This window comes from Moschus berezovskii, chromosome 13 (assembly GCF_049115385.1).
Source record: "Moschus berezovskii isolate FMDL1 chromosome 13, NW_MosBer_1.0, whole genome shotgun sequence".
NCBI classification, from domain to species: Eukaryota; Metazoa; Chordata; class Mammalia; order Artiodactyla; family Moschidae; genus Moschus; species Moschus berezovskii.
Window position 1 is genome coordinate 58,013,168 of NC_142472.1, and position 24,346 is coordinate 58,037,513.

Consider the following 24,346-nt stretch of genomic DNA (forward strand, 5'->3'; position numbering starts at 1 on the left):
AACGAATATGGATACCAAGCTGGGGAAGGACGGGTGGGATGAACTGGGAGATTAGGATCGACAGTATATACACTATTGATACTATGTATAAAATACTAATAGATGACTAATGAGAACCTCCTGTATAGCACAGGGAACTCCACTCAGCGCTCTGCAGTCACCTAGTGGGAAGGAAATCTAAAGAAGAGGGGATATATATACACATATAACTGATTCACTTTGCTGTACAGTAGAAACTAACACAACATTATAAAGCAGCTATATTTCAATAAAAAAAGAATTCTAGTCTCTCCTCTCTCCCTGACTAGGTGGCTGGTCCTCAGTGCTGCTTATCTCATGTACCCACTTGCAATCCCTGTACAGACTGTTGTGCCATTTTATAAAAACCTAGTGCAAATCCTATGACTGTTCTTAAAAACACTGGCGGGAAAAAAATGTATATTTAAAATCCATTTACTTTTTCCTGTTGAGAGACAACTGCTATATTTAAATTCTTATAAATGAATTTTTACTTTCAAGGAAGACCAGGAGGTTATAATGGTTAAATTAAAAGAACAGTGTTCATTTTGTTTAATATCAGTCTATGTTTAGGAGAGGCTGCATAGCAAAACATTTAGATTTATTTCAAGTCTATTATTCCTAAGAAGTTATATTAAAATGGCCCAAGAAAAATGAACCTATACATATAATTTTAAAATGTTGACATACTAAAATTTTAGTAGAAAAAAAAAGTTTTGTTTAAATCAACAGGACAGGCATTTGAGTGTGAATTCTGAACACGGCTGCTCAGTTTCTCTTCTGTAATTCAAATGAACAAGTTCTGTACTTCTTGACTTAGGTTTCTTTTCCTTTAACGGTTCCTGGTTTATCTCTCAAAGGGTTAAATCCTTTGCTCTCACAGTTCATTCTATAGTAACATATTTTGTTGGCATCAGTAGTCCTTAAAATCTTATGTGGTAATATGTATGTGATGTATATGTATATGAGAATCTATACAGTTTCTAACCTCGGTCGGCATAGAAACAATGGAAAATATCTTGGCTGCTGTAGACTGTCTGTGAACACAGACACGCTCAGTTGAAACACACACATACACACGTAGGATCCAGTCTTCATTAAGAAGCAACTATCTGACTCAAACATTTTCCTACTACATGAATTTGCGTCTTTGCAACGAGTTTAATCTGAAGGCACCTGTCCAACATAAATAATAAAAGAACATTCTAAAAATACCCACTTAAGGAATTAGGTGTGTACTGGAAATACAGTGCTATAAGGAGCCAGTTACGGGTTCTGTAGCTCAAACCACCGAAGGGAGAGTGGTTTCTCAGGAGAGCCCTCTCGGTTCACAGGTGATCTTCTCATCGTGTGGGGACCTGGACCTGCTGGAGCATCAGGCGAGCCTGGTGTCGTCCGAGGACGGGGCCCGGGAGCAGGAGAACATGGATGACACCAACAGCGAGCAACAGTTCCGGGTCTTCAGAGACTTCGACTTCCTAGACGTGGAGCTGGAGGATGGAGAGGTAGGCACAGGCTCAGTGAAAACCATCCGCTCAGCCTTTTCTTTGCTAATGAAACGGTTTCTTTCTACCTGCTAAATAGTGAGTTCTTTAATTAGAAAACTTGTAAACTTTATTTTGGATCAGTTTATTCAAAGTACAGCAGCTTAACTTGGGCAAAAGTCACCCCACCCTTCCTGTCTGAGCCCAGGGCCAAAGCGGTTCCAAGTTCTTTCTAAATGGGAGAGATCTGACTTTGAATGGCCACAAGGAGACTCTGTGTGTATACAGTCCAAAGGCGAGCTTAAAAAAAAAAACAGAAACATTGACGGTTTCAGCCTGTTCTCTGGTGCCTGGGAAAAACAGGCGAAGCATTTCATTATTTTAAGTGTGAAGTTGCTCTTATGTGATGGTTTCAAAGCTTGCCTGCTACATCCTGTGATTGGAGCCTGAGGGTCTGGCATCTTTGTGCTGTTTGAAATCCTCAGAACTTGAAACTAGATTTAACATATAAGAGAGCTCCTGGCTCTGCTTTTGGCTGGTTTTTGATACCGGGAGCATCTGAATTCAAGTCTGAACAGGCAGATGCAGATCTGTGCATCTGAGTGATAATTGTGGTAATGAGGTGCTTCAGTTATGAGTCATGTTTTTGAAAACTGGGAGTGGAAGGAGGAGCATTGTTTCAGTAGCCTGGGGGCAGGAGGCAGGCTTTTTCCTCCTGGGATGGACACTAAGTTCCCTTCAATGAGGTTGCCATCTGTGAAAATGCCTGCTACCCAGCCTGGTGTGTGGTGGGCTCCACATTATACTTCCCAGACAGAGGGTTTTCCGCCAGTCACACAGTTCAAATGGAAGCCCAGAGTCCAAGCTTATCATATCCTATGGTAAGTAGTAGTATTAGTGTTAGCCACTCAGTTGTGTCAAGTCTGACATGACCTTGTAACCCCATGGACTATAGCCTACCAGGCTCCTCAGTCCATAGGATTCTCCAGGCAAGAATACTGAAGTGGGTTGCCATTCCCTTCTCCAGGGGATTTTCCCAACCCAGGGATTGAATCTGGGTCTCTCACATTGCAGGCAGATTCTTTACCATCTGAGCCATTAGGGAAGCCCTATGGCAGGTAGGCACCTCCTCATTATAAACTTGTGGGAAATGATACTTCAGGTAACTGCTTACCTTCCCTAAAAGAACACTTGCTGACCAATCCACTTATGTCAAGGCTAGGTCACGGAGCTGTCCATTTTTGTCCTTACTGGCCACTGACAACCCTGGCTGTCTGTGCCAGCAAGGAACAGTCATGTCCTCAGAATGAAGAATGTTTTCTTCACCAGTTCTTCCCCTAGAAACAGGTTTAACAGATCCAGTCCTTTTAAGAGTCTAAGGACTGGCACCTCTAAAATATGTCAGCTCTTCACCTTGAATTTTCTTGAACCAGTAAAAAGTTCTGCAGTTTTCTGTGTTAACCATAACTAGCAATAAAGAAATCAACAAGTAAATGTGGTGAGAATTGTTTAAAAATTGTAATGCAAAATAGAGCTGTTTTGAATATTTTCAAAATGAGCTAGAGGTATATGGAATGTCAAAAGATTAACTTCCTGATTTGGGCAACTGACCTCATCTTTGCTCTCAGGCTAGAATTCAATTTCACTCTGTAAGTTAAACTAAGGAAGGAAAAATTGATGAAACAAGAGAGGCATCATTTTTTTCAGTCTCATACAAAGACAAATGGGCTATGTAAAGGGATCTGGCAGGAATGCTATCAAATAGAAGAATCAGACACAACTGCAGAACTAATTTCTATCAAAATAAGGAAAACCTTAGATGCTCATCATTTGAAAACAAATTTTATGCTAATGCTTGTCAGGGACAGCAACTGATGGATACTATGCCTGCCTTCTAGCATTTTCTCTATTGTCCTAGCCAACAGGAACTAGAAAAAAAAAATAGTGGCTGTTACCTTGTATGATTATGATTTTATAAGAAACACAAGAGTGTGACAGTATGCATTTTATCCAAATAAAATAAACTATTTGAGAATGTTACTTCTCTACATGGTTACAATAAGGGACTCTAGCCTGCTTACAGAGTCACAGATAGTCAAAGCAGGTCCAGCTCTGACTTTAGCTCAGCCTCTGACCCAGTTTAAGCCTCGAAGGAGCTTCTCTTGGCGTCCTCATCTATCAAATGGGGATGATAATACCTGACTGTAGAGTTGATGTGAGGGATCAAGTAAGGTGACCTATGTAAAGCTTTTCACATAATTTCGGGCACAGAATAGGCATTCTAAGTGTTCCTTTGTACTGTCACTGATGAATAATTTCAGTATTTCCTCATCTGCAAAAGGTAAGCATATTTGGCTTCTAGATCAAAATATATTTATAAAAAAAGACAGACAAGGCTCTTGTCATGTTTATTCCCTAGTCTCAATGTATTTACTAAATCTTTAAGGGTTTGCCTTTGAACTCTTCAGAATCCTTAAAGGGTTATATGTCTTTGCTGTTAATTGCACCTCAGCAGTGAAACAGAGCCTTCTGGTTTTGTGGACAGGATCAGGTGATGCCACCTTTTTTCCCCCAGCAGATGACCCTCATTAGTCTTTCTATGACATTTCACAGTTTTCTCACAAATAAAAATTTAGACATTCCAAAAAAAAGTGTTGAGACAGACCAAAGTTGTCACTGAAGTGGAAAGCTATTTCAGAAATTGTATTTATGATTTGTTACCAGCTACGTCATCCACTGCTAAGAGTTCTGGAATTTCCGGTGTTTGGTACTAATTCTTCTCTTTGGGGTTTGTGTATCTTTGCCTTTTTTTTAAGGTGCCTCTACTGAAGTATATACTGTTAGCACTGTTAGTTGCTGTTGTGTTAAAACTAAGACAAATGCACTTGAGTATCTGTAATATAATCATTTTAAATAGACCTCTTATTTGTTTTTCTGTCCATTCAATCTGCTACCCAGGAACTTCAGGTAAGATGATGCTATTTTCAATTCAGATATGCTAGCAGGTGTTTTGCATCATTGCAGATTTATAACAACATAATTGCTTTTTCTCCCCTTAGAGAGTATGTATGCCTATTTGCACATTTATATTGAGATGTGTGTGATAGAAGTATTTTTCTTGGTTGCTCGAGGAAGAAAATATTTTCTGAAAGTATAAATAACATTTTAAAATGTAGTTTTAAAATCTTTATATGTCTATTTCTGGAAGTTGCATAATTTTATCTCTTGAGGGAAGGTGAGTTTTTAAGTATGATCCATAGAAATCCTATAATTTCTCATTAGGCAGCTGCACAGCTGGAATGGTTTGGTTTTGTGGTTTAATTCTTTTATTAAAAGTGAAATCAACAAGTTTTATCTAAACAATACACCACATCCACTTCCAATCAACTGCTTTTATTTTCTAAGAATTAAGAGCTATCTTTGTAGGGTGAGTGACTATCCAAGTGAGGACCCTTTTGCAACTGAAAAGGAGTCTGGTAATAATTACACCCAGACAACAGGCATAAGCCAGTGTTATCCTGGACAGAGTGACCTATGAGCACACTATATCCATGTCTTACAGGCTTAAGTCTGAGTAGGGTCATTTGGGGGAACATGTTTTGACTTCTAAGTTCCTTCAACAATAATTCTTTTTTTGGTATTCCAATATCAGTGAATATGATTTCCAACACTTTTAGAGTATTCCATTGTGAATATTTTCTCATCTCAGTATGAATCCTGAGTGGTTATTTAGGTTTGATAACCGACATATGCATATTGTCCATCAAGGATAGTTAGCCACCTTCTCAGTCTTCTCACACACAGAAACAGTTTTGGCTTTTGACCCCAAAGGTGACATAAAATACAAACATGACATCTGGGTGTGGGGAGGCTGGAAGGCAGCTCTCCGAGTAGGGGTGGTCCTGTGCTGTGAGAAGGCCCGGGGAACTTTTAATCACCACAGACTCCAACACAGGCCAGGCCACTGTTGCTTTCAACCCCTCAGCTGCCACTAGGGAAACGGTTTCAGCATCCTTGCCTCCCATGCAGTTACTGCATCCTCCAGCAAGACACCAAATATTATCCCTGCGAGAACCGCTTCCCTGACTCCCAGGTCCCATGCCTGACTGATTCAGGTCTTCACCTGAGCTGTGGTCAATCAACACAGTGGCACCATGTGCCCAGTGCAGCATTCTTTGGCCCTGGATATATCTCTCTGCCAGCTCAGTGCGAGCCAGGTTCAGGGCGGGGGACTTCCAGAATTGCTGCCTGAGAGTTCATCCAATCCATCCATTGATTCAGTGCAAGAGAAAATCAGTTCTGTGAATTTGTTTCACAGTTGTACATTTCTCCCAGTAATTGTCACATTCCTTTTTCTCTGTTTTGTAATCTCATCTTTCTTTACCCTCTTTATTTCTTCACATACTGTGTTTTCTTTTTCTTCCTGGAACTCTTCCACATTTTTTTCATTCTTTCCATGAAACAGCTGTTTTAAAATACCAGCACAATAGTAAGCCTTCCCTACCAGGGGAAAAAAACAATTATTTGGTGGTAATGTATCACAGTAGTTACAGATAGAAGGTACAGATAGAGCTATAAACTACAGAAATCAAATATGAGTCGTATAATCAAACAGTCCTAAGGATAATCATAAATATCATAAATGGGGTGAATAATGATAATTTCCACATATATCCAGAATGTGTTCAGGATTCTTACCCATTGCCTTACACCATGAATAGCCAAAACAGACTTTGGAAAAGCTAAGCATCTATTATACCAGAGATCTGTGAGAATGGTAGGCTTTATTTTATTAGGAGCCAGAAAAAATAGACCCATAAAACCAGAGGGAAAAACTCATTAATTTTAATAGTAATTTACATCTCTCCCTGAAATTATGATTATGCTATTAACTGAGCTCTCATCAGAAAGTTTATTTCAGTGAACCATCTGTGTTTCAAATGACTAATGTAAATGGTAAGATTCTGTGCTATATTTTATTCAGATTACCTATTTGGTTTAGGTTCAAATTTACTCACCAATGGGTGAGTAATATTTCTCTTGCTTTATTCCTAGAAAGAGAAATAAAACCCAGATTTGTTTTTAGGGGGAAAAAATTATACTCAATTAAATAAACTTACTTAATATATGATAATTTGTAGAGACAATCTGAAATATATCTAAAATCCTTCTGTAACACTCTACCTTGCCACTTAGCCCAGTTCTCAGTACACATGTACCAATCTGCAACAGTCCTTGGTACCAGGTCAATCCATCCAGGTCCAGGGAGGGAACTGTTTCCTGTGTTGGGACAATTATTTAAAGATGAGCCTAAAGCAAAACTGAAGCCTTGCTGCTCTGGCCTCTGCATCATGCATGATCGTCTGACTGTGCCCAGCTGCTCTCTGACACCCTTTAACTCTGCATTTTATCTGTGAAAACTGCTGTGGCAGAAACAGGCTGGAATGTGTACCTAATGCTCTTCAACTTAATACCCAGAAGGTGTGGACTGTGCCACAAGCACAGCCCTTACTTTGTTCTCTGGACAACAGTACTATACAGTGGGGGTCAGGGAGTAGGTAAGGAACACCTCTGTTGAAGTTGTTCTAATATTAACAGTCTCTTTCTGATAGCTTTTTGTTAACATGGCTCTTTAAGAGCACTCCCAAATCAACTTGTAAAACAGTGTTACCCACTGTGCCAAAGAAGAGTGTATGATCACGTCTATCTGTGACTTAACACGCATTTAGGTGAAGAACAGTGTGCTGTTTTACTACTCTTCACAACACGTAAGCAAAATCATTGGTGCCCGTGTCCATGAGGTGAAGGCTTGAGAGTTCATAATGAAAATATTGATGCTAAGCTATGACTGATCAGATGTGTGAAGCTATACATGCAGGAGAATTCTGGCCTTAAAAAGCAGCTGATGGTGTGATTTCAGGGTGAGAGTATGGACAACTTCAACTGGGGAGTCCGCAGGCGTTCTTTGGACAGTCTGGACAAGTGTGACCTGCAGCTGCTGGAGGAGCGCCAGCTCTCAGGAAGCTCTCCCAGCCTCAATAAAATGAACCACGAGGATTCTGACGAGTCCTCTGAGGAGGAGGACCTCACCACCAGCCAGATCCTGGAGCACTCTGACCTCGTAAGTAGGAACTCTCCACCTCTTCTTCCCAAGAAACTGGGAAACTGCTCTTTGTCATTCAGGCAGCGGGGCAGTTTCCAGTTGCAACTAAAGAAACTTCCCACAGCTGCCAAACTCAAATCTGAGATTGTCGGGTGGGGTCTGTCTGATTCTAACCAGCTTCTTCTCTGGAGGGTGCAAATGGAGACAAACGCTGGGGGTTTCATAAGCCCTGAATGCCATCAGATTTGTTCAGGCCTAGATTTTCCCTAACTAAATTATTATGCTGAACTCTTTCTTTAAAAAAAAAAAAAAAAATTCCTCCAGCATCTGAAGTTTGAGGAAATAAGACAGACATTTTTTGGGGGTTATCTGGAAAGAGAAGGGGTCTTCGTGTTTTACAGTGCTGGGCCTTGCCAGCTGTGGTGTTTAAGTTCTAATGACAGTGCAGTATGTATTAATATGTTTAACAGTTAGTACCTGTCCACTAGCAACCAGCTTGTACGCTGGTTTGTACTCTTATGTAAAAAGTAATCAGAGCTTGTAAAGAATGGGAACGTCACACGATGTTGTGTTTCCTTTGCTTTCTCGACAGATCATGAATCTCTCCCCTTCGGAGGAGACTAACCCCATGGAATCACTCACGACCGCCTGCAATCTGACCCCTGCTGACCCTCACTCCTTTAACACCAGGATGGCTAGCTTTGATGCTTCTCTGCCTGATATGAATAATCTTCAGATTTCTGAGGGTTCAAAGGTGAAGAGATTTTGGCAATTGTTGGTTGTGGTTTTCTTTAAAAAAAAAAATGTATTTCCAATTTTCTGAGCATTCTTAGCGGGTTATAAGTGGAGGGACTATCTTTATCTTTTTCTTTTATGAAATAGTTGTTAGTGCCCCTGAGCCTAGGTTTTGAAGTTGCTTTACTCTCAAAAGACCTAAGCAACCATCTTCTTGTTGGTTGAAAGAGATTTGATTTGAGGTCCTTTTAAGATGAAACGTTTTGCATTTTCTAGAGAGCACAAACACTGCTGATTAACGGCAAAACAAATGTCTGAGATGGCTGAGACAAACTGGTGTTCTTTGTCATGGCTTTTATAAAACAATCTGTTAAGTGAGGTGTGGGTGTATACATAGATTGGAGGAAATTTTTTCCTATGTAGGAACCAATTATACAGGCTGTGCATTGATTGCATTCTCGCCTTTTGTTGGGCTATCACAAATTTCAGTATCAATCACAGTATTATGCACAAAACTGTCTTAATCAGCTCTCTGAGGAGAAAAGTAAGTAATGGGTAGAATTTCCTTATTTAAAAGGTCAGCTTTTTAGAAAAACTTAAAAATGTGTATTTCATTTAAGGTTTATTTTATTGATTTGCATAAGCCATTTTGTCTATAAAACTATCAACTTCCACACAGTGTTCACATATGTACCCACATAAATGGCCATTAGTATAGAACTTTATTTTCTTATATTAGACATACCAAAATAGCCTATTACAATTAGGATTAAAGTTTTCTTTATCTTGAGTTTGGTTATGGTGGTGTAAGTTTAAAAGAGAAAATGGGAAAAAATACATAGAAAACAGATTTATAAAACTATATTCTTCCTGATGTTTCTACAGAAAAATATAATACTATTCTGTATCCTTATACAGTGTACTAAAAACACATCTGAGATCTAGCAAAACTTATATACTGTAAACCAAGGGCAACCAACCAAACTGCAATCACCTAAAAACATTGACGCTTAAAAAATAATTATTTCTAAGACTTCTGCATTACAAAAGGACTGTGACTAGGATTCTGAGAATTAGCAGAATCCTTTTTTAGCCAAAAAGGGGACCAGAAAAGAAACCTGAGATTAAAATGCCAGAATCTTTGAAATTAAACTTCATGGAATGGATATCACAAAATAAATGTGAAGTTATTATTAGCGTTTGTCATTTCACAGTCTTGCAGTAGTCAACTTTTCTATTTTGAATGCTGAGTTATATAGATTTCTCATACAAAGCACTGCCTAAGTAGTAATAATTTCATGGACTCACAGAGAAATCTATCAGGGCAAGGCTGAGTTTAATTTCTGAAAAGCTCTCTCTGCCTTTTACATCAGCTGGGCTTCTGCAAAATTTGATATATCTGTGATGTTAGAAAGAGAAAACAGAAGATGTTTTTATAAGATCTCAGCCTGTCCCTAGTAGATTAAGTTTATATACATTAATAACCCAGACCAGTCAGCAGTCTCGTTGGCACCAGTCTAGTTTTAAAGAGCAGGAAGAGACAGATATGGATAAGCCCCTGAAACTCAGTATTTATAAGCAGTTCCTTCAAAGACACGAGATAACCTAGTTCCTTCACATATCTGTAAACATTCCTAATTTCCCTATTTAATCCTAGATTCAAAATACTAAAGGGGCAGCCAGATGTCAACCGTGATAATGCTCTAATTCATATGCCTATTTTGCCCTGGTTTTGACTTTAAGAAAATGACTCACTGAACCACGTACACATGCTTTCTTCCTCTCCTCTTCTGTTCTGTGGTCAGGCTGCCTTCCTTCCTCTCCAGAAGAACAATTGGTCCTCCAGATGATTTCCCTCTGGCCCGGGTTCAAGCCCAACCTCTTTTTCCATTTGACCTGCCAGTCTCTTTCCTGCCTCTCAGTGGTCCCAGCTCTGCCACCCTAGAGCCGTCTCATCTCCCTGCTCATTCTACATTTTACAGTAACGCAAGGGCAGCCTCTCATATATATATGTGCTGCCTTCAGGGGATCCCAAGAGTGAAGCATATATGTATGTGGAGCTCAGAGGATGTTCAGTATGGAAGACCTGTCAACGAGGCGGGCTCAGTGAATAGCTCTGAGTCACTCATGGGCATGGCAGAGACTTCAGGAGCCTTTACTATGCCAGGCACTGATGATTCTAAATTCTAGTTTCCATCGGTAACATTGGACGTACTACAAATTATATAATATACTGGAGAGTTAACTCCAGGTAACTTGCTTTAGAAGACTGGGCTTGTACAACGAACGAAGAGAGCTCTGAATCCAGAGATGGGTGTCTCTCGCCCTGGCTTTGGCTCTGTCTCTGATTACATACCTGGTATTAGGCACGTCCTTTTCCTGCGTGGAGCATCCACTTCCTCATCTTTGAAAGTGGAGGTCTGACCCAGCAGGTCGCTTCCAAGTTTAGCATTTATACTCCTTAAGTGTGGATCAAATATGGTAATCTTCTGAAAGCTTCTTTGGGAACTCTCTCAGAAAAGGCTGAAAAGAAGATAAAGATCAGTGCTTCAGAGAATTCTTGAGTTCGGTTACACAAATTGACTATACCACAGCTAGAAGACAGATGCCCCCAATTTCCGTTGTTCTCTGGATTTCAGATTTGCCTCTGGATATCCTTACATGTTGGGGGATTCTTTTTTCTCCTTTGCTCCCAGGCCGATGCTGTCCAGGAAGAGGAGGACGCCACCGTGCAGGAGGATGACCTTTCCAGCTCCATCAATGAACTCCCAGCCACTTTTGAATGCAGCGACAGCTTTAGCCTGGATATGACTGAGGCAGAAGAAAAAGGCAACCGAGCACTGGACCAGTTCACTCTTGCCAGGTAAAGGGTGTACAAGGCAGGTCATACTGGGTTCACTCTAACCAATTTAACATCAGGCTTGTGCCTCTGGGACTTCCTCGCACAGGAGTCCAAGCTGACATGACTTGGAAGGCTGTCAACCAGAGAGGAATCATCCAGCTCCAGTGTAGGGCCTTATGCAGAACCAGAAAGGCTATGCCTATAGGAACTCTTAGAGCCCCGGAATAATAATATACTCAGACGTTCAGTCGTGTCTGACTCTGTGACCCCATGGACTGTAGCCCGCCAGACTTCTCTGTCCATGTGATTTTCCCAGGCAAGAATGCTGGAGTGGGTTGCAATTTCCTTCTCCAGGGGATCTTCCTGACTCAAGGATCGAACCCGCCTCTCCTGCACTGCAGACAGATTCTTTTACCACTGAGCCACCAGGGAAGCCCTAAAGCCCTGGAATAACATAAAAAGCCAAAGAGGAGCCCTTGGGGACGTGGTCCACGCCTTGTAAGCTTTGAAGATAAGCAAGCTTGGCAAGGCTTGGAAATGGAGTTCTTCCCATCTTGAGTTAAAAGACCAGAACAAGAGGCCCTTTATAAGCTACATACCTACTTTTTTTTTTAAGTGGGTGGCTTTCGGCTTCAAGACTGACATTTCTGAGACAAGTGAGATCTAGTCAGAGAATATAAACAAGAAACATATAAAGGAATAGATTTAAAAAAAAAAAAAACAATGTGGCATCTAGGATGAATCACAAATAATGCTACAGATCTGCTTCAGGAGAAGAAAGTAAGCATACTGAAATTACTCCTCTGAACACTGCTTCTGACATGGCAAGACAGGCTTTCTGTTATGGTGACGCATATCCTTTTGTCAGAGAAACAGCTTAGGGTGATACCGAGTTCAGTTCATTTATTTTTCTCTCCTTTGTCTCCCTCTGTCTCACTGTGAATTTCTCTCTTGTTTTCCTTTCTCTGCCCTATTTCTCCTAGTCATTTATGTGTATGCACCCACTATTACTCTCTCTCCACAAAGGAAAAGTGACAAGATTCAAAATTTTTCTCATTTTTTTAAAGTGAAAAATGAAAAAGACTGAAATAGGTCAAAGCACAGGAGTGAATGTGCCATGTCTGGGGAAAGGCTGGCAGGAAAGTGAGGGTCAGTTGCTGAAGGCTGAAAAGCAGTCCCGTATCTGTATGAAGGAAATCAAAGTTGGGGAATCCCAGGAATTACGGAGTTCTAGAGGTGAAAAATTCTCTTTTCTAGAATCAGAATCTCGAGACTTCTGACTGAGAGCCAGGCTCCCAAAGCAACCCCCCTGGGAGGAGCAGGCAGGAGGGGTGCCTCGGGTGAGAACCGACACTGCCAGCAAAGGTAAGGAGGACACCATTCCTGACTTTGTCGTCTGCGTTTTTTCCAGCTTTGGGGAAGGTGAGAGGGGAGTGTCGCCCCCTCCCTCGCCCTTCTTCTCGGCCATCCTTGCCGCCTTTCAGCCCACGGCCTGTGACGACGCCGAGGAGGCCTGGCGCAGCCACATCAACCAGCTCATGTGCGACTCGGACGGCTCCTGTGCTGTGTACACGTTCCACGTGTTCTCCTCCCTGTTTAAGGTACGCTGCCCACAAAGGCTCCGCAGCTGCCAGCTCTTCAGGGAGCCAGCTGGCCTCTCCCTTGAGGGGGGAAGTGCTGGGTTTACACTACACTTTGTCCTCGGTTTCCTCTGCTTCATCCTTTCTTCCGTTCACCATGGAGATGTTGTGCTCGGTGGTTCAGGCCGCTGGGACGTGATCCTCGCTGGCCCCTCCGGCTTTCATTGGCATCATCAGGCACAGGCAGGATGCCAGGCCTTCAGGACCACCGGTGGTATCTTCAACCAAGCCCATTCTCCATCTCTTCTTTCCACTTCGACCTCTGGTGTACCTGTTCTTCGTTGTTTTTCCTTATCTTTTATTCCCACTCACCATGAATTCCTTCAACCTGCCAGCCTGTGACACTTTTTGAGAGGTTGATTCTCTTGAATACATCATAAGAAACGGTATGGTAACATGTGCTGGATGGAGGAATGGGACCCTCTGATCACCTTCAGGAAAAACCATGGCAAAAGGGAGAGATAGGAAAATAAGGAATTATGTGAAAAGTGGAAATAATGGGATCATCTGCTTTAAATAATTTCAAATTCAGGCAGCCATAATTTAGTTAATATAAAAGTAAAGTCGGTTTTTTAGCCTGGAGGCCCTTCCATTCTTGGAGGAGTGTATACCAGTAGTACTAATAGCTAGTGTCTCCACAGCCTCTGTTATTTGTGCAGCCCACTCTCAAGTTTTCCAGTTTACTTTTCATGAGACCTGTCTGAGATGAACTGGGGGCTGGAGGGACTGTTAGCCTTAAAACAGGAAACAATGGGCTGCTGAAAGATAAGAATCCAAAACACTCTAAGACGGACTGAAATTTAAAAACTAACTATCCCAAAGCTACCATTTGAGGTAAATTTGTAAAGATTCAGGAACAATGTAATTTATTATATTGTTCTAAAGTCTGTGTTTAAGTAATGGTTAATCATGTATGTTTAAGCTCGGCTGTTGTGATCCTGTCTTACTACAGTTACCAGACCGCACATTCAACTTTATATATAGTCCTGAGCGTACTCTTCCTTCTGCCGAGAGCCATCACCTCCTGTTTTCCCTCAGCTGTGCTCCCAATACATACAGATCCCTGATGGGGCGGCACTTCCATGAATGAGGCCTTCCTTTAGCTCTTTCTCCCCTTGTATCCCCGACCTGGGATCCCAGGCATCTGTCACACTTTATTGGAATTACCTGTTTAGGTGTCTGTCTCCTGCGGGGGAGGGCAGGTAATGGTGTCGTGCTTTGATTCCAGTGGATGGCACAGTGGCTCACACACAATAGGTGCTCAGTAAATGCAGTAGGAAAAAAAACTTTTTTAATGTAAATCTCAAACGTCCAGTTTCCACCTAATGCCAGTACAGCAACAGGTTGTCATGTGAGCTGGGACATGGGGCTGGGTACTGGGAGGAACACTGGAGTTTGGATTTTTTCTTTTTAATCAGTTGACTGGATCAATTCCTAAGACATTTATCTACAATAATAATAATACAAATTTTTTTTAATATTACTTTTCTTTAAGAACTTTCTCATATACCATCAAATGCTCTGTGATTGAGAGCAAAATTGCTGTTCCAATATGCTGGAAATGAAACACATTTCAGACACACAGTCTGCTGTTCTTTCATCACATCCTCACTGGGGCTGTTTTCTTAGTTTCCCAATATTTCCCTGTGGGTCTGGACACCACGTTTCCATGTATTTGGTGGATTCTGAACAGAGTAGAGAGGAGGTTAACTGCAAAAATACTTTGCTTTTAAAAACAAGGAAATGGTTTCTAATGGTCCAGCAGGGATGGCTTTCCAAGAGTCAACGTCAGTTTATTTCCTTCCTGTGATCCTGGGTTAGGATATTGTCATTTGTGCGCACAATGTCACCAAATCACATGCTGTTTTTATATGGAAGTCATAGGTGGCTCTGAAGTTCCCAGCCTCTCAGTCCAATAAAATGTAAACCCAGGTCTCACCATATCCTTGGGTGAGAGAGAAAGAACCCAACTTCTTGGAGGACCTGGCTCCTCCTCCTCATTCTGCCAGTCATCTGTTAATAGCTCTGTGATACATGACATTTCCTGCTCCTCTCAGCTGCAGTATTCGGTCAAGTATTTTAAATTGCACATAAAACTACCACCACCATAAGACATAATGTTATGCATCATGACATGATTCTCGGATATATTAAATAAAAATAATATGCAGCACGGTTGGCATTTTTTTCTAGTATAACTGATAAGGAACCAAGAGCCTGCTGTTGTTTGGGGGACTTGCTAAGTACCCCATAGCAGGGCAGAGAGGATTTCTCGTGGATTAGATTCTCCAACTCAAAAGGTATGAAATCTCTTTGGGGAAAGCCAGTGCCTAGATCTGGAATTATTTTTGGGTTAAATATTTTGTTATTTTGTTAAAAGATATTTTGAGTCGGAAGTTGGGGCTAAAAGTGTTCTCATTTTGTCACTGACACAGGCCCCGTGAGTTGGATTCTTCCTAATTACAGTTTTTCTTCAGGCAGCATAGGAGGAATAGTTAACGTTTACAAAGCATTATCACTTATGGAAGGGATGTGAACTTAGAACCCTTACTCCATCACTTGATGTTTGCATGATCTCGAGGCCTCTGACCTCTCTTAACCTCAGGTTCTTTACCTGGTTGTGAGCACTGATGAGGTGACATGTGCAAAGCTCTCAGGGAGACAGGTCCCACACAGAATATACTCTTTCTTTTTTCAGAGACTTTGTGGCTCCATTTTAGTCCTCCTGTCTCTGGGAGCTGTGATCTGGGAATGATAGAAAGGAGTCATATCTCATGACCTTTTTCCTCTCACCCACACTGAAGTAATCTCAGAACATACTCATCTGACAAACACGCTAGGCAGAAGATTCTGGCTGGCACTGGCCATCAGCAAAAAAGCAAAGCAGCACTTATTTAAAAGATACATGGGCATCCACACATTTGGAAATGACATTTTAGGAAGAAAGTTTGTTACCGCTGGGTGATTATTCATTCACTTAAGACAGTCACTCTGCTCCTAACACAGACACACACACACAGCCCTCCCTGCCACTACATGGAGGGCCTGTGCTGATTTGATATTTTCCTAAGAATTAAAAAAGTGTTTTCTAGTGCCTAAGTTAAAACATGGCCTTTACAAATAGTATTTATGTTGCCTTTCAGAATATTCAGAAAAGGTTCTGCTTCCTAACCTGTGACGCAGCCAGTTACCTTGGCGATAACCTCCGGGGCATTGGATCCAAGTTTGTCAGCTCTTCCCAAATGCTTACCTCCTGCTCCGAGTGCCCCACGCTCTTCGTGGACGCCGAGACCGTGAGTACCCCAGGCCTACTCCCGTGGTCAACAGCCTGCCCAGCTGACAGTGTGGAACTTCAGGGAAGCACGTGTGCAATTGCAGTTTGTTGGAAAGATACTTCCGGTGTTTGTGAGCAGCGCTATGTGGTGATGGGAGCCCCAGAGGCCTGGGTCTGCACAGGAATGGCTGTGCGTAGCCAGCTGAGCCTGTCACTGCAGGAGATCAGGGAGAGACCCCCCCACCCCCCAGCCCTGTGCCCGCTCTGTGTCCATGGTGCTTCTCTCTAATGACCCTAAAGGCTGTGAACATGGTGAGCTAACCTCTCAGAGCAGCCCTAGCCAGTCCCCATGACGCCAGGTCAGCCAGCCGGATGGATCCCCAGAGGCACCATGTCATTACTTTCTCTTCTTCCAAGAGACCGCCTGCCCTCTTGCTGTATTCGTCCAGCCCCACTGCAGATGATGAGTTTGAAGGATGATTAAAATAGTTGCTGGCTGACTGCTAAATCGTGACTATATAAACGCAATGCTAACCTTCCAAGACCAGCAAGCTCTCTGTAGGGGAGAGGGGCACCTCTTTCCATCCCCCATGCATATCACAGAACCGTCTCATCTGCTCAGTACTTACTGGGGTTTAGAGACAATGAAGATGTGCTTCACTTCTGAAAGTCTCTGAAGAGTCGGTCTTTCCAGGAACTTGATTAGTGGTTGGCTGTCTTGCAGCAAAGAATGCGATATGAGAAATCTTTCTATCTTAAATGATTTAAAATGCAAATTAAATACAAAGACCTAGTTGGAGGACTGTCTTCACATTTCCTGGAGTATTACTGGATGAAAACACTGGAGTCCATGCATAAAATGGATGCCGATTCTTAATGCAGGCTTCTGTAGAATGCTTGTTAAGATCTGTCTGTCTAAACTGATACGGGGAAAATGGGTATCTTCACAGGAAATTTAAATTAGCAAGTCATATTCAAGTGCAATTGCTTCTGAGAGTGGAGCAAAATTACAAACTGTACAGGTTATTAAAACAGATGCCACCCCTGACACACACTGTATTACATGTAAATATACTTCCCTTTTCTCTCTGTGTAGCCATGCCTTTGTCCAGTGTCTCTCTGGAAGTTATTTTAATACAAATTATTTTCCTGTCTTTATTAGCTCCTTTCTTGTGGACTTCTGGACAAGCTCAAGTTCAGTGTTTTAGAACTGCAAGAATATTTGGATACCTACAACAACAGGAAAGAGGCCACTCTCTCAGTAAGCGTCTGTGTCTCTGTGCATATAAGTTTCATTAACACCAAATGAACCCAACCACCATGAGCTCTTGGGAGGGGATGTGAATAACACGAGAGGCCCTTTTGGGAGAAAACAGACATATCTAGTCTTCCAACTTAATGGTGGTAGAACTATCAATAGTATGGATTATATAAAAATGATACCTACAAAAGAGAAATTTTTCAGCTTTCAATTTTAGCCCTATAATTTTTCTAACCAAGAAATTGGGGAAAGTGGGAATCTGTTTAATGTATCACTTTATCAACATTATAACCTCTCTTTTCTCAGAAATTCATTAATAAAGTTGTTAATTGCGTCCTTCCAGAGTTCGCCGCACCCAAAACTGGTTGAGATGGGTCTCACCTCTCTTCTCCACCACTCTCAGTAGCTGTCTCTCCCCATCACTGTGGTTTCTCTTAGCCTCAGCTCCTGCTCTTTTCTTCCTCCTTCCTTCAAAGATGTAAACTGTAAAATGTTACAGACAGAAGTGATTCAGAAACCATCCATGCCGACCTCCTGATTTCCAACAAATACTTGCGTATAATTTCCAGGGAGCACTTCCCATCATAGACCAGACACTATAAAAAGATCGTGGATTTTGAAGTCAGATGGACTTTGAACTCAAACTGCAGCTCAGTTTCTTAAGGGTTAGTAACCCTGGATAAGTTACTTAACCTCCTGTCATCTCAGATTCATCATCTGTAAGACAGTGATATGCTACAATAGTCACAGCAGCTGTCATTATTCTGAGTCCTTTTTATATATCCAATAACCTGGTAAGAGTTATCTCTCTCAAATCATGTAATGCTTGCAACTACCCTGGGAGTTGCTGTTATTATTCTCATTAGCTAGGAGGTAGAAAAGTGGTTATTTAAACCCAGGTCTGTGGGATTCAAAGGTTCATGCTGTTAACTACAACTCAGTATTGCCTTTGAAATAGAAATAGTGTGTGTAAACTGCCCTGCACAAGTACCTCATACACAGAAGACATTCATTCTTAAGTTACTGGGTTTTTGTTTCTTGTTATTTATTTCCATGCCTGTCAGAGAGAGTTCTGACATTGTACTGCAGCAGTTCCCTTTGTCTTCTATTTCTGTGGCTCTATCACTGTCACTGTTTTCCAGCTTCTCGGGCATCAGTTAATAAAAGTAATCCTTTAATTCTGGTTGGTGAACAACCCAGTCTTTTGATGTCAAGTGTGAGTTTCAGCTCTTCAGTGCTTATTGTTTTCTACCCAAAGGTTCCTTTCACATCTATACTAGTGACTATTCTAGATAGTTAAGCTGGCAGAATCTTTAAATAGCTGGGCTGTTATTGTAAGGTCTTTCTTAAACAGACCTGCCCCATAGAAGCCGCCTCAACATAACAGAGTCAGGCTGCATGGCCCAAGTTGGCCCGGTCTGGAAAGATGTACCGGCCCTGTCTCCTAATCTCAGTTGTATGAAAGGTTTCTAATTGTATGTGGATTTAATTTATACAAACATTTGGAGTGCTCTAGTGACACTATTTTTCAGGGTAGATACATCACAACAATAACACGATAAATGTTGAAATTTTAAAATGGCCATCGCTGAACCCACATAAACAGGTATTTTAATTTTAAATTGTTAATCTTAACCAAAAACTTTTCAAACGGTCATTGCAGCAAAATTTTATCTTACTGTGATTAGAAACTTAATCCATTATATTTTCCCTGACAGAATTGATGATATTCTTAAGACACCACTGAATTTACCTATGTCTCTCTCTTTCTGACAACAGTGGCTTGCAAATTGTAAGGCAACATTTGCAGGAGGATCAAGAGATGGAGTAATTACCTGTCAACCAGGGGACTCAGAGGAAAAGGTAATAAACACCTGTTAGAGTTTATCTTTTCTGTGCTCTGACTTTGTGTGTTGGTTTTGATATACCCAAGAAGCGTGGAACTTGAAAAAGGAAGAGGGAGGAAGCATCATCCCATACATTCACACGAGACCTGTACAGTAAGCAAGAATGACATTAGAGCCAAGCATGATGGTGTGTTGATGGGATTGGTGGGGGAGGGTCTTCTTTTTGGAAAAGCAGAAGTATAAAAATAACCTTTCTGCTGGACACTAACTATACTAACCATTTTCCTAATAAAACTGTTCTTCATTCAGATATAAAACCAATGTTGTAGGGCAATTATCTTTCAATTAAAAATTTTTAAAAGGGAGGAAAAAATCATTAATTCTTCACTGAACCACTTAGTTCTTTCAGTGAAGAAAGTCTCTGTTGACCTTTCAGCAATCACTCAGATTTTTCTTCTCATTTAGAACTGCTTTAAGTACACACCTCAGTCCAGCTGACTTATAAATGTGTGCCGCCTTGTAAAGGAAACTCAGCAGAAAAGCGTGAGGTCACTCATTCTACAGTTACTGCCAAATGGCCCCCATGGTGGGTACAACAGTGAATTCTGCCTGGGCAAAGCTTCTGATCTATGACGTTAACAGTTGTATGTGTGCAAACTGTGACAGGTGCCATTAAGGAAGGTGGGAACAGTGAGCTCTGAAAGGACAGAGCAGAGAACCTGGCCTAACGAGACGGCAGCTCTGGGAAGACCTCTCCACAGAGGGGCCATTCAGGCAGAGAGCTCAGCTCTGAGCCGGAGTGGGCCAGGGGTGCAGGGTGGAGGCAGGGGCGTGGCGAGCCTGCGAAGGCCCCAGAGTGGCAGGGAACATGACCCTTTGCGAGGACTGAAGGGAGCCTGTGTGGCAGGGCAGGTAGGAAGTGACCAGGAGAAAAGTTGCAAAAGCCAGACCATGCAGGGCTTGGGTGCTTATCCTGACATCAGTGGGAACCGATTAAAAGTTGTTAACAGGAGGGTGTGATTAGATTGGGGCTCTCCCACACTCCTGTGGAAATAGACCTAGTGAGCAAGCGAGGATTTGGGAAGACAGGTTAGGAGGCTACTTACTGGTCAAGGCTGAGATGTCCGCTTGTAATTACACTATCACATCGAGAAAAGCATGTCAGAGTGTGGGGCCTTCAAAGGATGAGAAATCACCTTCAAGGTGGGCCTTGTGGAGAAATGATGGTGTTGCTCCATTTACATATTGATCTTATGTCCAGAGTTGGTGGGAGATTATTTTTCTAATTAGAGCTACCATTTGGCTTCCATTCCAAAGAAAAACCCAACAAATGTTTGACCTCAGAACACCACTTATCCTCCAGTGATTTACTCCCGCTCTCTTTTTTAAGTCAGATTTTCTGTCTTCTGGAATAGTTTGATGGTGCCCATTATTCTGAGCACTCCTTGCATGAGGACAGATGGAAGCAGAGATTAGGAAGTAAGCTTTCACTTGAAGAATCTATGTCTGGGGAAAATAAAATTATATCTGGATGTAAATAGCAAAGTCAACATGCCAGAAATTACATATATAGTCTATTTCAGAAAAGTATGGACTTTGTGGAAGAATTAGTGCTTACCTTACTAAACCGAGCAAACTCTTGAGCAGTTAGGGATGTCAGTTGGCCAGAGATGATGACCACGTACAGACAGGCATGTCAAGTCTCCTGACCCCAAGACTTGCCCCATAATGCCAGTAGCTGATTTCTAGTTATTCTTAACAGGTGACATAAGTGAGAAATTACTGTGGAATTTGTGGAAGAGAATATAATTGTTTTCTAGATGTTGAATATTTTCTGATTTTTTGTCTATTCTCAATGTAAAGTTATGACATCAGATTAATGAGGAAAGTTTACACTTAGATAGCCTATAAGCTGTAACCAATTCACAGACATGTTTTATTCAGCTTGTACAAGTTTTTTAATTGACTCAACATTTTAAACTTGAAATTGTTCACCCATACCCTCAAAACAGCATTTCTGGCATCTCTTAAAATTAAAAGAAAAAAGCTAGCAACACCAGGCTTGCCTTCCTAAAGTGTCAGCAGTGACCTTGAGCTGGGTGGCTCTCCACCACCCTTGTGCAGTGAGTTTCTGACCCTGCAGGTGAGAGCCAACCATCACGACGTTGTTTTCTTTATGATAGGAACATGTGCCTCTGTACTTAAGGCCCCAAAATGGGGAAGCAAATGCCAAGTAAAAAGAGTTGTGCCTTTCAAGAAAAACGCCAGTGTTCCTCTTTGCTGCTGTGAGAACCATCTCTGTGTACTAAGACGCAAGGGCCCCTGTGCTGCACTCCCTCCTGGAAGGAACCTTGGAGGAGGATTCCCAGTGCGTGTACAAAACAGAACAAAACATGCTCCTGAGAAAAGTGCTTCTAATATGTGAGAAGGATTTTGGAACAGAAGTTGTTTTTTGTTTTTTTAAGGCAGGAATGATTAGTTAATACTTTAGGCCACTGGGTGACTACAGTACCAGTTCTAGAATAAGGCACAGTGCACCGTTAATAAGATGCAAAACAAGGCAGGCATGTGAGTCCCAGACATGGCTTTACCAGTGTTTTCTCAACCTGTGCACATCCTGAAGACAGACACATCTCTACATCACTTAAAAGCCAGCACTGACCTCTCTGTTGCCCGTGGAATTCATTGTGGAGTGGCTTCTGGGGAGTTGAAGTTCATAGAAACGCAAGTCAGGGTAAAGCGTTGCAGCTCTGGGCTCTCCAGGCCACAGCCTCAAGCCTTCAGTGAATTAACACAGCTCACCTCCTGGTTCTGCGGAGCTGGCCCTGGGAAAGCTGCAGAGGTCATCGCTTCATCTGCTGTAAGTGATTTTAACTGATGGACACGGAATTTCACAGCCATTTCTGAGCACTACTTGAACACTCAACTCTGTGGACTCAAGTACAATAATTTACATTTAGCCCCACTACATTTTATCTTATTACATTCAAATCATCATAGAATCTTCTTGGACACTAACCCTCTTGGTTGTGTGTTTCCTATCCCTGCCTAATCCATGAATGGGAGAAGCCTGCAACCTCTGTTATACAGATTAAAGAACAAGCTAAATGTTGAACAAGACAAGTTGTTTCTCCAGTTAAACTGTAACCTATTAAACTTCAGATAGTCAGTCAATCTCTATAAGGAATCTCTTTTCTAGACTAAGGAAATGCCTCCTGAAGTGGAAGTTTTCTTGAAAAGTAAATACTTCAAGCTGTGCAATCTATATTAAAGGCTTAAATGTATTTATCTTTCAAAATTTTGGAAGATATTCATGACGAATGTCCAAAAGAACTACTCAATAAATGTTAATACAACAGTCATCAATGTGCCAGAGCCAAGTGATATTAGCAACAGTGAGAACATATTGTTTCTACCTGCTCAGGAGGTTACAAGCATCTATGTAACACAGAGTGGGCTTCCCAGGTGGTGCTAGTGGTGAAGAACCTGCCAGTCAATGCTGGAGACATAAAAGACGCAGGTTCGATCCCTGGCATGGGAAGATCCCCTGGAGGAAGCCATGGCAACCCACTCCAGTACACTTGCCGGGAGAATCTCATGGATAGAGGAGCCTAGGGGCTCCTATGGTCACAGAGTCAGACACAAGTGAAGCGACACATACAACACAAAAGTAGGAAAGTTTCAACACTTGGCTAGATTTTCTAAATTCTATCGAGTTTAGTTTAAACCAGTGACTTTCAGAGATTAAACATGGTGAAAACCATAGCTAATATAGTAACAGTAATACTGTGACTTACCTTCTGACGTGTTGAAAATTTCTAAGGGGGATGTTCCTTGTGGTTTAGTGGTTAAGACTCCACACTTCCAATGCAGGGAGGGGCAGGTTTGATCCCTGGTCAGGGAACTAAGATCCTGCATGCCAAAAAATAGAAAAATTCTTAGATTTTTCACCTAACTAGCTGTTGTAAGCAAAGCACTCCTTTCAGAGCAGAGTACAGAGAAACAAGAATGGTTGTGCTACCGCTGATGTCTAGGCTTTAAAGCTACCTTGTCTATGATGGGTTCTTAATATCTTGACATAATTTTTCTTCTCATTTTGAGAAAACATACCTCTAAATCCAGTTCAATAAATCAAGCCATATCAGGTGTACAGGAACAGGGCTTAAAGAAAATCCTTGTGACCGAATAAAACAGTGACATTTCCACATTTTCAAAAGAATTTTGAATCACCAAAACCAGATACATCTGTAAAGATTTCTAAAGGGATTATTTTTACAACCTGAATACCAGAAAATATTAGCACAGGGCGGGGAAAAAGTTTAACATTTTCCTTGAAAGGCATTTTTCACTATCTTTTTGAAGCTCTAAATGCAAACTTAGTCCTAGCCTGAGGCCAAGGAAAGTATTTTTGAGATAGTAAATATCAATGCAGCTTGGACTAGCCTACCTAAAAAGGAGTGTGTAAGAAGGACTCTGAGAACTGGTGTTCGTCAAGTTGGCCAGCTCCCAAGAAACACAATTTTGTTCCCTGAGTGCCAGGTAGAAGGAATTTGTTGACAATGAAATTCCTTAGCACCAGGCTGGAGTCAGAAAGTCTCATTGGCCTTCATTGAACAGAGATTTTCCTTTAGCTGATCTGATGACCTTCTGGGATTACAACCTTGTTTTGGAAACCAGTAAAAAGACAAGTTTCTTCACATAAGACCCTGTAATTGCTCAGTACTTGCTTCTTTCCATGTTTCTGGAAAATAAATTCCATGGCAGAAGCACTTACATGCTAAGGTGCTTACCAACGTTTCAAATTTGATGTTTTCTAAAAAGTCCTCACAGTGGAGACTGTACATGTAGATTTAAGACTAGCCCTGTAATCCTTTCTTGTGTGACTCTTTCAGTAGTATGTAACATGTGGTTATAAAAATGTCTAGCATAATGGTTATAAAGTTTTCTTGAAAATAGTAAATAACTTGGGTTGTATAATCTGTATCACAGGCTTAAAGCTTTAAAAGATATTTACAGCCAGGGTCAAAAAAACTACCCAATAAACTTGATACAGCAGTCATCAATGTGCCAGACCCACATGGTATTTCTAGCAAGTGAAACAAGAAGAGACCCTTAGAAGGCAGGGGGTGAGGGAGTTGGTAC

General features: G+C 41.5%; 2 protein-coding genes across 18 annotated transcripts in view; one reads left to right on the plus strand and one right to left on the minus strand.

Annotated features, from left to right (window-relative positions):
* FRY (FRY microtubule binding protein) overlaps nucleotides 1-24,346 on the plus strand; it is a 438,131-nt gene that overhangs the window by 405,403 nt on the left and 8,382 nt on the right. For all 7 annotated transcript variants that reach the window (XM_055426288.2, XM_055426285.2, XM_055426286.2 and 4 more), the window contains 8 exons: nucleotides 1,353-1,523; nucleotides 7,423-7,623; nucleotides 8,198-8,359; nucleotides 11,037-11,203; nucleotides 12,594-12,783; nucleotides 15,966-16,115; nucleotides 17,259-17,357; nucleotides 19,137-19,220. In XM_055426288.2, the coding sequence (XP_055282263.2) occupies nucleotides 1,353-1,523; nucleotides 7,423-7,623; nucleotides 8,198-8,359; nucleotides 11,037-11,203; nucleotides 12,594-12,783; nucleotides 15,966-16,115; nucleotides 17,259-17,357; nucleotides 19,137-19,220 (1,224 nt within the window). The remainder of the gene's footprint in view (nucleotides 1-1,352; nucleotides 1,524-7,422; nucleotides 7,624-8,197; nucleotides 8,360-11,036; nucleotides 11,204-12,593; nucleotides 12,784-15,965; nucleotides 16,116-17,258; nucleotides 17,358-19,136; nucleotides 19,221-24,346) is intronic.
* Nucleotides 1,372-24,346, minus strand: part of ZAR1L (zygote arrest 1 like) — a 47,756-nt gene continuing 24,781 nt past the window's right edge. For 2 of the 11 annotated variants that reach the window (XR_016038881.1, XR_016038882.1), the window contains 5 exons: nucleotides 23,002-23,116; nucleotides 20,311-22,132; nucleotides 19,193-19,350; nucleotides 17,739-17,840; nucleotides 16,114-17,326 (listed from right to left, as the gene is read on the minus strand). The gene's annotated coding sequence lies outside the window, so the exon portion shown is untranslated. The other 9 variants (XR_016038885.1, XR_016038879.1, XR_016038878.1 and 6 more) reach the window with 9 other exon arrangements.